Source organism: Vipera ursinii, assembly GCF_947247035.1.
Source record: "Vipera ursinii genome assembly, chromosome: 2".
In the NCBI taxonomy this organism is placed as follows: Eukaryota; Metazoa; Chordata; class Lepidosauria; order Squamata; family Viperidae; genus Vipera; species Vipera ursinii.
The window spans coordinates 263084411-263097077 of record NC_139513.1 but is presented as its reverse complement, the minus strand read 5'-3'; the positions used below and the strand labels follow the sequence as shown (position 1 = coordinate 263097077).

Genomic DNA, 12667 nt, shown 5'->3' with positions numbered 1-12667 from the left:
CTGGAGTATTGTAATATGCTCTTGATAAAGATACTCTTGAAATATGTCTGGAAAATGGCTGCTGAAAATTATGGCAGTTAGGCTACTAACCATGCCCAATACTAAGTAAGCTATGCCCATGATGAAAAGCCTACACGGACTGCAATTATTTTCCAGGCATAATTTCAGGATTTGTGTTAACTTTAAATGCTCAGTACACCTTGCAATGTGTGATCATCTGAAGGACTGTATCTCTTAGCACAGATGCCAAAATCTTCAGGAGATGCATTTGAAATGCTTTTAGCCACCAAATTGACAGGTACAGTATGCCCGAAAGGACATCCTAATGAGAATGGGCAAGGTTTTATTAGTCCAAAGAAAAGAGACATTGCAACAAAAGACAGGGGAGAATGCAGTCTAACTATATATAGAATCTCCATTTATCAAGTCCACCAGCAATTTCCCTTCCTAAAATATAAGTGGATAAATGATACATGAAAAGAAACTCAACATCCTGCAGGTCAGGTGAAATTCTAATCCATCCTTCCACTCTATGAAAGAGGAGAAGAAATAGATATGAGAATATTGCAACTGAAAGATTTGCTCTGCAAATGGTATCAATGGAAGATATTTTCTTTCTGGCATATGGCGTGAGTTATCCAGGTGATGAGTTTGCTGGCATGAAATGGGTTGCATTTCATAAGGACAGATAAATATGTGTTTGCCAGAACAAGCTCAAAGCTTGATTAGAGTTGAAACAAAATGCTGAAATAAGGACCTTGGATGAACATTTGTATATTGTAGAATGTGGGAGTGTTTGTGAAACTAAGCTTTTAAAACCATTTCGTGGAAGAAGCCAGAAAGAACATTGACCTACAAAGTTCATTGGCCCATACAGTGCATAACCTCTATGAGTATGAGTTCATTTTGTTTATTTCCCATACTCTGATCTAAAATTCAGAGTATGCGAAATAAACAAGATGAGGAGTTCTCCATTCAGAAATTCATGTGTGATTCATTAGGTATAACAGAAATCTAATGGCATAATTCCGATTGTTAAAATATAGCAACCAAAGGATGCAATTCGTTGAAAAGTAAAATTAGAAAACATTATGTTGTATGTTAAACAGTATCTATTTTTGCTTAGAAATCCAAACGAATGGACTTAGTAATGTTGTAGAGATCAGCTTGGTAAATATAAATGAAGGAACAAATAAAACACTGTCTTTGGTGTCTACTATACCCAACATTAAGAAACTAAACATTAAGAAAACCAAGATCATGGCATCCGGCCCTCTCAATTCCTGGCAAATGGATGGGGAAGAAGTGGAGGTAGTGACAGATTTTATTTTCCTGGGCTCCAAGTTCACTGCAGATGGGGACTGTAGCCAAGAAATTAAAAGACGCTTGTTCCTTGGGAGGAAAGCCATGGCAAATCTAGACAGCACACTAAAAACACCTCCTCAGGGCCTCCTCAGGGTGCCTCCAGTCAGGAATGTCGACTGGTGGCCCCCAGGGGGAGGGCCTTCTCTGTGGGTGCCCCGGCACTATGGAACCAACTGCCGGTTGAGCTCCGGATGGCATCGGACCTCCGATCCTTCCGTCGCGGGTTCAAGACCCACTTGTTCGAGTTAGCTGGTCTGGCCTGAAGGGGAATATGGGTTTTTTAATTGGCTTTATTATCTTACTTTTGCTGTATTTTAATTGGCCATGGTTTAATTTTCTTTTAATTTTTGTATACCTATTTATATATGCCCTGTGAACCGCCCTGAGTCCCTAGGGAGAAGGGCGGTATAGAAATCCAATAAAATAAATAAATAAATAAATAAAAAGCAGAGACATCACCCTGTCAACAAATGTGCGTATAGTCAAGGCTATGGTCTTCCCAGTTGCAATGTATGGCAGTGAAAGTTGGACCATAAAAAAGGCTGAGCGCCAAAGAATTGAGGCCTTTGAACTATGGTGCTGGAGAAGACTCCTGCAAGTCCCTTGGACTGCAAGGCGATCAAACCGGTCAGTCCTAGAGGAGATCAACCCTGACTGCTCTTTAGAAGGCCAGATCCTGAAGCTTAAACTCAAATACTTTGGCCACCTAATGAGAAGGAAGGACTCACTAGAGAAGAGCCTAATGCTGGGAAAGATCGAGGGCAATAGAAGAAGGGGACGACAGAGAATGAGGTGGCTGGATGGAGTCACTGAAGCAGTAGGCGTGAGCTTAAATGGACTCCAGAAGATGGTAGAGGACAGGAAGGCCTGGAGGAACGTTGTCCATAGGGTCACGATGGGTCGGACACAACTTCGCAACTAACAAATACCCAACACATTCAAGCAAAAGATGAACATTTATTAATTTATTGACCATATGCAAAAAAGGTAAAGAATTACAGATTGCAGAATTAGATAACAAAAATACTGTTATGTTTTATTAATTGATAAGTGTGATATTTTTAATTTACTTTTCTATTTATGATATGAACATTACTTATAAAGTATTATGTTTAGAAGGAAAGAAGGATATTTATCAGATAGGGAAGGAGGGAGTCTCAGTTTTTTTCCTCCTTGACAAACAACAGTTCAGGTTAATCACTGAGGCATAATTCAATAATTATGTTAACGTCCATTCTTTGTTATGCTTATCTTTTTTCCTGCTGCTTATGAAATATACTGCACAGGCAAATGATGGCAGGGGACTTTGTCTGAACAAGTTGGTTATCCTTGTTGCTACTCTGATGACAAGTGTACAAACATGCAAGGAAGATAAGAAAGAAATTTCAGTTGGTAGGGAACAGCGTATATGATTCATGCCAGTGGAGGATGAGATGGTTCTCAGCAGGGGTAAGCAACCTTGTGGGTTCAGTGGACAGACATAGAATGTTAGAGCCTATACACATTTTCATAAAATGTTTAGGTGGGATGGCCAGCCACAAAATATCAGTTTGCAACATGTAATTGTTTCTTCACCCTACATTTTAGTTAACTGAGTACATTGACCCTTCCTATCGGATCCAAAAGCATTGGATGCTAGAGATTCGGGGGAGGGGGTTTCTTTTACACCAGGCACTTTCCCTTTTTGAGGAAATAAAAGTCAGTTTTATATTACTTTTTACTTAGAGTCATTTGGGATTCCAGTAGATAATGTGTTGTCTACCCCTGATTTCATACGAGTTTACCTCTATACAGTGCTTTTTTTGTAAAAGAAAAAGGTGCCGGAACTCACACATGTCATACAACCTGTCTTGCCTACCCTACAAGGTTCCATCCAAAAAAGGTGCCAGAACTCCGTTCTGGGTGTTCTATGACAAAAAAGCCTTGCCTCTATACCAGACATGTCAAACACAAGGCCCGGGGGCTGGATGCGGCCCACGAAGTGGTTTCATGCGGCCCGCAACGCCATCCTGGAAACAGTGAGGGAATGGCCCCCACTGCCTTGGCCCTGGCCCAGAGACCCTCCTTCCTCCAGAGACCCCCAGATCTGTCCCACTCCTGCCCAGGCCCCCATAGGCACCCTCGATGCGAACGATGTAAAGCTGGCCACACCCACCCAGTAGGCCATACACACTCTAGCCATGCCCACCCAGTAGGCCACGCCCACCCAGGCCATACCCACCCGGCCCCATGAGGGCAACCGCAATGCTGATGCGGCCCTCAATGAAATTGTGTTTGACACCCCTGCTCTATACTATAGCATTGTGTTACAGAGTTTTAGTAACTCCCACAGGGAGGGTCTTCTCAGGGTACCGCCGGTTAAAGATTGCCGGAACTCACACATGTCATACAACCTGTCTTGCCTACCCTACAAGATTCCATCCAAAAAAGGTGGATGGAACCCATCCGTTCTGGGTGTTCTATGACAAAAAAGCCTTGCCTCTATACTATAGCATTGTGTTACAGAGTTTTAGTAACTCCCACAGGGAGGGTCTTCTCAGGGTACCGCCGGTTAAAGATTGCCGGCGGACAACATCCAGGGATAGGGCCTTCTCAGTGGGTGCGCCTGCCCTTTGGAACCAGCTGCCAGTGGAGCTTAGACTGCCCCCGACCTCCGTTCATTCCGCCAGGACCTGAAGACCTGGCTCTTCGAGCTCTCTGGCCCAGGCTGAGAATTTTAATTTTAATTTTAATTTTAACTGGGGTTTTATTTGTTCAGGGATGGATATAATTTTTTAAACTGTTTTTAACTTTTGTATTTTTTGTTTTAATCACCCTGTAAACCGCCCTGAGTCCTTTGGGAAAGGGCGGTATATAAATATAATAAATAAATAAATAAATAAATAAATAAATAAATAAATAAATAATGATCTCATTCAGAGTAAAAGCCCCTCAACACACACACACACACACACACACACACACACCGTCGCAATTCCTTTTTTTTCTTCTCTCTCTCCCTTAGGTTGTCCTATAGGCTTTCATAACACCTCCTGATGCTCTCTTCAGTTATCTTCAGCTGAAGTTTCTTCACTTCTTCTTATCCTACTGGGAAATTTCCTAAGTCTTAGTCTCTTTTCTATTTCCCTTTCACTATATTAGCTCTTTTCCAGATAGCTCGTAAATGTGTCTGATGAATAATGATGGCTGGTGGCTGGAGAGAATCAGTGGCGTAGCGTGGGGGGTGCAGGGGGGGCTGGCCGCACCGGGCGCAACATCTGGGGGGGCGCGCTCGCACTGAGCTGCTCAGGGAGCCCCAAGGGCTGCACAGAGTTGGCTTGGCTCCGCTCTCGAGCTGCTCTTTCTTGCAAAGCGAAATGAGTCCGGCAGGTGAGATGGGCGGCCACATAAACTGAATAAAATAAATAGAAGTGGCCAACTCTCCGCCCAGGCTCAGGCCAACCGCAAGCGCCCCGCAGGCGCCCTGGCAGGTTTGGCCGAGCGAAGACGGACCCGCTGGCCGGCCAGCCTAGCTTCGTGCGCATGCGTGGCTTTATTTAGCGGGGCTCACGTGCGAGCTTGAATGCAGCGGCTCTTGCAGGTCGGAGCCCCACCCAGCCGCCCTCGAGAGGGACCCGGAAGCATCCCGCATGCGCGCGACTCTTCTTGGAAAGTCTACGCCGCTGCGGGGCGCGTCTTTTCAGCAGTGCCGTGACGTCACCACCCGCCCGCCCCTCTATTTCCGCTTCCGGTTGCCTTGCCCCGGGTGCTGACAACCCACGCTACGCCACTGGAGAGAATGTTTCCTGCTGAAGCATTCTCAGAAAAAAAAATCCAATTCAGAGAGAAAAATAGTGGTGTATGTAATAAGACATAAATGTCATCAGAGTAGTTTGTACACATAAGTATGTGAGGGGAGAGGTCAACAAATATATCAGTAAGTATAGTTTTAAATTACATCATATGGAGCCAATAAATCCAATATTTTTGCAGGACCATTTGGTATACTACAAAAACAGGAAGATACATATGCTAAAAAGATGGAACTAAAAGTTAGAACGGAGACTGATTTTTAAAAGTAACATCAATTGCTTAAAGGCTAGCTAAAGCTTTGTTGTTTCAGAAAAAACAACAACAGAATGTAAGCTTAACGGAACAAACCTCACCTATCAAGATGTTCCAAAAACAGATAACTAAGTAAAATAGTACATCTTCAAGAATGAAATTGAGCAAGAAATCTGAGGTTTAAATCATTTAGTGGTAATCCTCAACTTACAACCATTATTTTAGCTACTATTCTAAGTTACAACACTGATTTTTTAAAAAGTGACTTATGATTTGTCCTCTCCCATTTACAACTGTTGCAGCATCCCTAAGGTCACATGATCAAAATTTGGATGCTTGGCAACTAGCATGTATTTATGATAGTGGCAGCATCCCTGGGACATGTCATTGCCATTTGCAACCCTCCCAGCAGTGTTCTAACAAACTAAGTCAAGCCAGATTTGCTTAATGACCATGTGATTCACTTAAAACACCAGTGATTCATTTAATAACCATGGCAAAAAGGTAATAAAATTGGGCACAAGTCACTTAATAACTGCCTTGTTTAGTAACAGAAGCTGTGATGCCAAATCAATGATTCCTCATGTGGCATATTTTTTAAAAATATTCTTTTTTAAAAAAATCTTTTCCAAAAACTGCCTCTTTTACACAGTCCAACAAGCTGCTAGGAAAGATATGATCCTCTTTACTAACCCTACCATCAAGCCTTGTTTTCTCTTTACATAGTGATTGTGAAGGCAAAATGCCAACCAATTCCTTGGTTTCTTTTCCAATCAGCAATCAGTGGCTTTTCTTGGTCTCTTTTACAGGAAATCATGCCCAGGCTTGTAGAATTGTATTTGTCAGTATCTTTTCACCTCCTTACATCTAGCCAGCAATAATACATCTATAACTTAGCTGTTTATTTATGAACTAAAATGTGGAGGAGCTTAAGGAGTCACAGTTGTCACATGCAACAAATGCTTGCATGGCAACATGAGTGTCATGTTGACATGAAGGTTGATAAACCAATTGTTATTAGCCTAAGCAATCTACAATAACTTTAACATACCCTATTAAATCCTGCGTGGAGAAGTGGGAGAACAGAAGCTTCTTCCTGACCTGCAGATCTACAGAAATACAAAATATATTATCAGTCAATAGAGTCAATGTATATGGTTGCTAAGAGTTGACACCAACTTGATGGCACAGTATCAATCGTTCAAGGGACTGAAAAATCCTTTTTGTGGCTGTATATTTTTTGGGGGGGGTTAAGGTCTCTATGGACTACAGAAGGAATAACAGAACTGTGGTAACATCATCAGAGAGAACAAGATTGAAATGTTTGTTTTTTCTTTCCTTGATATTTTTTTAAAAAATCAGAATAGGTGTGTCAGGCCTTTGTTGTTGTTTTTTTAACCCTACATTTGCTGCCAAATTTTGCAAAAATCATTCTGAGAAGCTCTGGAGGCCGCAGGAAAAAACATGGGACATGGAGAGACACCTTTCCTTATTGCCAAAGAAACAGTCATGTTGAACTCACAAATAATAAATCATGATGGATGTATTTACTATTGTTCTTTCAGCTTCCCAACTATTCTGAATTTTATAGAATTTGGTCTTTTTATGTGTTACTAAAAATTCAATGAAGCTGTAGTTTGCATGGTGTTTGATGGTAAAACTCGATGGTGCAGTGGTTAGAAAGTAGTACTGCAGGCTACTTCTGCTGACTGCCAGCTGCCAGCAGTTCAGCAGCTTGAGTCTCACCGGCTCAAGGTTGACTTAGCCTTTCATCCTTCCAGGGTTAGTAACATAAGGACCCAGATTGTTGGGGGCAATATGCTGACTCTGTGAACTGCTTAGGGCTATAAAGCACTGTGAAGTGGTATATAAGTCTAAGTGCTATTGCTATTGCTAAAAGATTTTAACTCATCTCTTACTGTCAGAAACTTTGCTGCAAGAGTGAGCTTTAGCTTCATTTGCTCTGATCTCAGTTCATGTGCAAGTCTCCTTCCAGGAGCAATCATGACACGTCCTACTTGTTTCTGAATGAAATTTCAGTCATGTAATGATTTATATGTTAAAAGAATCTTCTGATGGTGCGGATCATTTTCTAGGCTAAGAAAAAATTGAATTTCAATGACACATTGAGAATGGCAGTCCAGAAAGTAGTACCTTTGGCTAGAACAAAGCTAGGTTTTATTACATTTACATTTAATTAAAATCAAATTTAATTATATTTGAGAGCTACATCTTCTTCTGTCTCATTAACCACTGCAATATTTGGTGGTCTTCAGTGGACACCATAGGTTTTACAGAGCTGTATGCAGCTGTGAGGCCTCAGCTGAGCCTCTGACATTTACTAAAATGTTCATGACAAACTGCTACTTATTCCTTTCAATATAGCATTTTATTATAATGTTCTACTAAAACTGTCTATTGTGAAAATGGGAGCTTAAATCAATCACAAAACGCTACACCTTAGTCCACAATACCATGAATTTGGATGCAAAGATACTTTATTCACTATATAACTATAACCATTAAAAAAGTATATAAATAAGCATACGTCTCCAAATACTTACATTTGCAAGGTAACAGCTATTATCACAGTATGTTCAGCAGGTTTTGTAGCACGAATTGACCTGGAATGAAGAAATTTCAGGCCATATTTGATTAAACAATTTTATTAACAAAAATTTACCAACCACATATTAAGATGGGATGCATAATTATTTGAATGTCATTCTCTCTCTCTCCCTCTCTCTTTACACAGTGTAAAGAGAGCAAGCAAATCAGATGTTATTTTACCTGTCTCATTGTTCTATTTTATGAAAGGCCAGACCTAGGTTGCTAAAAAAAAAGCAAGATGAAACAATAAATTTTCTGCTAAATTGAAACAAATTCTTGGCAAACAAGATTGGATCACATAGAACCAATATACTAAAAGCATGTCTGCAGTTATACAGGCTAATAAGAAGAGAGTCCTTATTAAACTTATATTTTGAATTCTAAATAAATGATATTGGCTGAAACTCTCCCTTATTAGAACTTTAGAAGGATATTGTCTCAGAAGTAATTGAACTAAAACATTATATGGACCTTATGGATGATGGTCAGCAGTCAGAGAACGAATATGCAATTTTGGTTTCTACAAAGCTGGCAAGATCAAGGTTCTACGACAGCTCATGCTGACTGATTATTCATTTATCCCACTCAGCTTATAATAACAAAACAGTGATTTTTGTGACAAGATCCTAAATATGGACCACGTGTCCTTTCCCAAGAAAAGCAATATCAGCCTCATTTTCATCATTCTTCTGCTGTACCCTGAAAAGCTTGAGTGTCAAGATTTTTTACACATGTACCTAATGCTGAAGATACGAGTTTTAGATAGAGCTTAGACACAGTGTTAAAGCAAAACGTCTATTGTATCTTTTGCAGTATATGAAGTGGAACAACAAATTACATGTTTGTGCATACTTCAGAATCTATTTTCTAAATTAGAATCTGGAAAAATAGTTAATTGTGCTCCTCTATGCCAGTCCAGCTGACTGTTGCCAATCAGAGTCCCAAAGCATTTTTCCTAGCCAGATTTGACATATTACCATCAGTTATTAAATATTATAAGATCCACTGTTTTGAACTTTTTTGCCACTATGGTTCTCATGCAACAGAGGATGTAGGCCCTGTCTTATTATTTTGTGATTTTTACAGAGATGTATGAACCATATTAAACATGCCCCTTCTAAAAGACTTTTCTGGCATAGACGATGAAATATAGATCTCATTCCTCTTATCCCGTTGTCAGATCAATATTACATATTTCACAGACGAATTGTGTTTAGCAGTCATGAAAATACACGGTTGGATTTGCCATAGCATAGCAGAATAACTACCAAATATTTGAAACTATTCAGATTACTAATGATGCCAGTGCTATAAATAACATGTGTGGAGATCCAGAGTCCAGAGATAAAAACCTGAATCCCCTTATCTTTTATCAACAGATTAATGCAATTTTTCTCTCTCCCCATAAGTGAATTATTTCTGGTTTTGATTTTACTCTCATGTTTAATTTTCTATGTTACTTTTGTTGCATTTGCATATGTTTCATCCATCTGGTCAGCGATCATCAATAAAATGTACTTTTCTTGTTTATATAGGAATTGAATTTCATAAATGCCTTAATGGATTTTGGAGCATCAGATCATTGACTGCATTGCTGTGTAACTATCTGCAATATAGATACATCTGACCCAACCATCACTAAAAATGGTCAGAGCAACCCAGTTTAGTCATCATAATCTTTACTTTCTCAGCAGGACTCCTGATTTTACTTTTGGTTTATAGACAGCCATCTCTCAGGCATGTCTTTTATTCCACTTTCTGCCTGTCATTGGAAAAAGAATAAGGAAGAAATGCCATAGTTCCATAGGATTCTGACATATGAAAACATCTTCCTAGGACCTTCACAGAGTGGAAAGTTGCCATGACTCCATGATCAAAGCCCTGCTGCTTCTTCATATATGTTGCACATGTGACACATGTAAAAAGGGTGCAGCATTTTAATTGTGTAATCACAGCTATCACCTTGATTTTTTTTACCTCTTTCTCACGAATGCCCTATGCAGAGAATTGATAAATCCTTCATCTTAAAATCTAACTTTTTATATTCCAGAGATTTCACACACTGATTTCATATGAAAGAACATCTCATCATATGACAGTCCTGCTCAATTGTCCAGAAACAGTTTTGCCACTGAAGTTAGGAAGTGAATATAGAAATTGCATAATAGTATTTTCCTATTCTGCTGGGGTCATATGACATACAAGAATAAGTAATTACCTACAGATGGCTTCTGCATCAAAGTGCCTGGGGTTTCGATAATCTATGACAATTATTTCATGATGTTTATCAAGAAAGCATTCAAATGCTGATTCTGGTGTCCGAGCAATGTTACACCTATACCCAGCTTTATTACAAGCCCACCAGAATCCATCACTCTGTTTGTCTTCTTTTGCAAAGATTAACAATACCTATAAAATACAGAGGATAGTTTAAAATTACTATGGATTTAAAACAATAATAATAAAATAAAAATACAATTAAACTAATTTCTTTCACTGTATAGTTTACCCAGTAATGTTTAGTATTAAAAAATATATATTTAAAAAAAATATCCTCAGAGCCCCCAGGGACACATTCACTTTTCAAAAGCAAGAAATAAAAAACTGTTTTAAACATATTTGAATGTTATTTTTGCTTTTAAATACATAAGCTTTATATTGTTGAAGGGATGTGCATGGGCTTATGAATGTATCTGTAAAGTTTCTATTCTTAACTACTGTATGTCCATTTCACTTCTATTAATATCATTATTGGTCCAGAAGATAATGATGCCAGTACCTCCCCCTTTCAGTTCAGTGAATAAAATTATGCTACATCTAGGCTTTCTATCAGTAGAATTCCTTCAACTTCCAGGAGATACCTCCCAAGTATCTTTAAAGGGTTCTGTTTGATTCAAAGTAAAAAAGCTCCCTACAAAACACTTTTTTGGAAATGCAGCACTTAATATTTATTGGTAAAGTAAGACAGATAGATTTTTTATTGCCAAATAAGAGAAGTCCTACCTGAATAGGATCTTGTGTCAATCTCATAGGTCCAATTTCTGTCTCAATAGTTGAAGCCTGCTTAAAAAAAAAGCAATATGTAAGAATTTGTTTTGTCCCATTGTGAGTCTACAATATTAATGGCATTTCATTGCAATGATTAAACTAATGCATAAAAAAATAATTATTTTCTCTATAGTCCTGGTTTCAAACAGAGCACTGTCATATAAGGTTTTTTTGTGTTAAGCCAGAAGAATGACACTCAGGTCTACTGAATTATTCTTCCCTATTTGCATAGACTTCAGAATTCTGGACTTTCCTGCAAGGGAGCAAAAACTATCAGCCTAGAAAAATTTATCAATGGCTTATTCATTGAGAATTCTGAAACAGGAACTCTTCCTGTTATTCTTAGAACAACTCAGTCAAAATAACATTTTGCTTTTGTAACAAATCAGATTAACTGTTCTTCTGGTAGGAAAAGGCTATGGAAGTGATTGGGGCTTGTGATTTCATAATCATATTCTGTCAGAACAGTCTTGCTTATTGTTCCATTCACACAATTTAAATGTCAGGTACAACACTTCAAGTGTAACCTAACAGGCCCTTTCTCTATATAGAAGACTAGTTGTCAGTGTTCAAAGAGATTTTTATTCCAAAGATATGAAGCACCACTATAGTACATCATTTTGATTCTAGATCAGGCATGTCAAACTCATGATGTCACGTGATGTCACTCAATGTTTCAGAACTTTTTCCCCATTGCCAGCAATGGGGTGGGCGCAGTTTTAGTGTGACACATCTGGCCCGCGGGCCGGCAGTTTGACATGCCTGCTTCAGATGATTAAAGGAGCCACATCCTTTGGAAAGTTCATACAGCTGCTTCAAAAGCTTCTTCGAATTATTTGCACATTTGTGTATTTAGACAGACAACATTTTTGTTATCACTGCCAATGAAGTGAGGTTACTAGGCACAGACAGTTACTGTATATGAGCTTTAGATGAGCTTGCCCTGCCACAGACATCATACCTGATAGGTTCTTTATTGCCAAGTAATGAAGAACTGCCTGAAGAAACAGTTGCTAGGAGTCATTTATATAGGGATTTATAGGATAACCAGAACTTTTAATTGCAATCAGAAACTTTAATGAAATCTTTAATGAAAAGAAAGACTAGCAGTGACATGGCAACAGTGTTCCAATATCTAAGGGGCTGCCACAAAGAAGAGGGGGCCAACCTATTCTTCAAAGCATCTGAAGGCAGGACAAGAAGCAACGGATGGAAACTAATCAAGGAGAGAATCAACCTAGAACTAAGGAGAAATTTCTTGACAATTAGAACAATTAATCCGTGGAACAACCTGCCTCCAGAAGTTTTGGGTGCTCCAATGCTGGAGGTTCTTAAGAAAAGATTGGACAACCATTTGTCTGAAATGGTATAGGGTTTCCTGATTGAGCAGGGGATTGAACTAGAAGATCTCCAAGGTCCCTTCCAACTTTATTATTCTGTTGAACTTACTAGAAAGTGGGGCAACATCTACAAAAGTGTTGTGATGTGACTGTAGCAGCTGTCACTGGCCATGAACTGGGTGGACCAATTTTAGTTTCCAAGTGGTCTTCATGACAGCCCCAAGTAAAGCACACAACATTAGACACTGCTCTGTGATAAG

General features: G+C 39.2%; 1 protein-coding gene across 1 annotated transcript in view; it reads right to left on the bottom strand.

The window, feature by feature from the left end:
* The window catches only part of PDE8B (phosphodiesterase 8B), a gene marked incomplete at its 5' end in the record, with an annotated part of 38770 nt that extends 27721 nt beyond the window's left edge, over positions 1-11049 (bottom strand). Inside the window, 4 exons of the mRNA XM_083354746.1 lie at positions 6461-6518; positions 7974-8033; positions 10238-10428; positions 11023-11049. Of these exons, the coding sequence (XP_083210872.1) occupies positions 6461-6518; positions 7974-8033; positions 10238-10428; positions 11023-11049 (336 nt within the window). The remainder of the gene's footprint in view (positions 1-6460; positions 6519-7973; positions 8034-10237; positions 10429-11022) is intronic.
* Positions 11050-12667: the final 1618 nt, after the last annotated feature.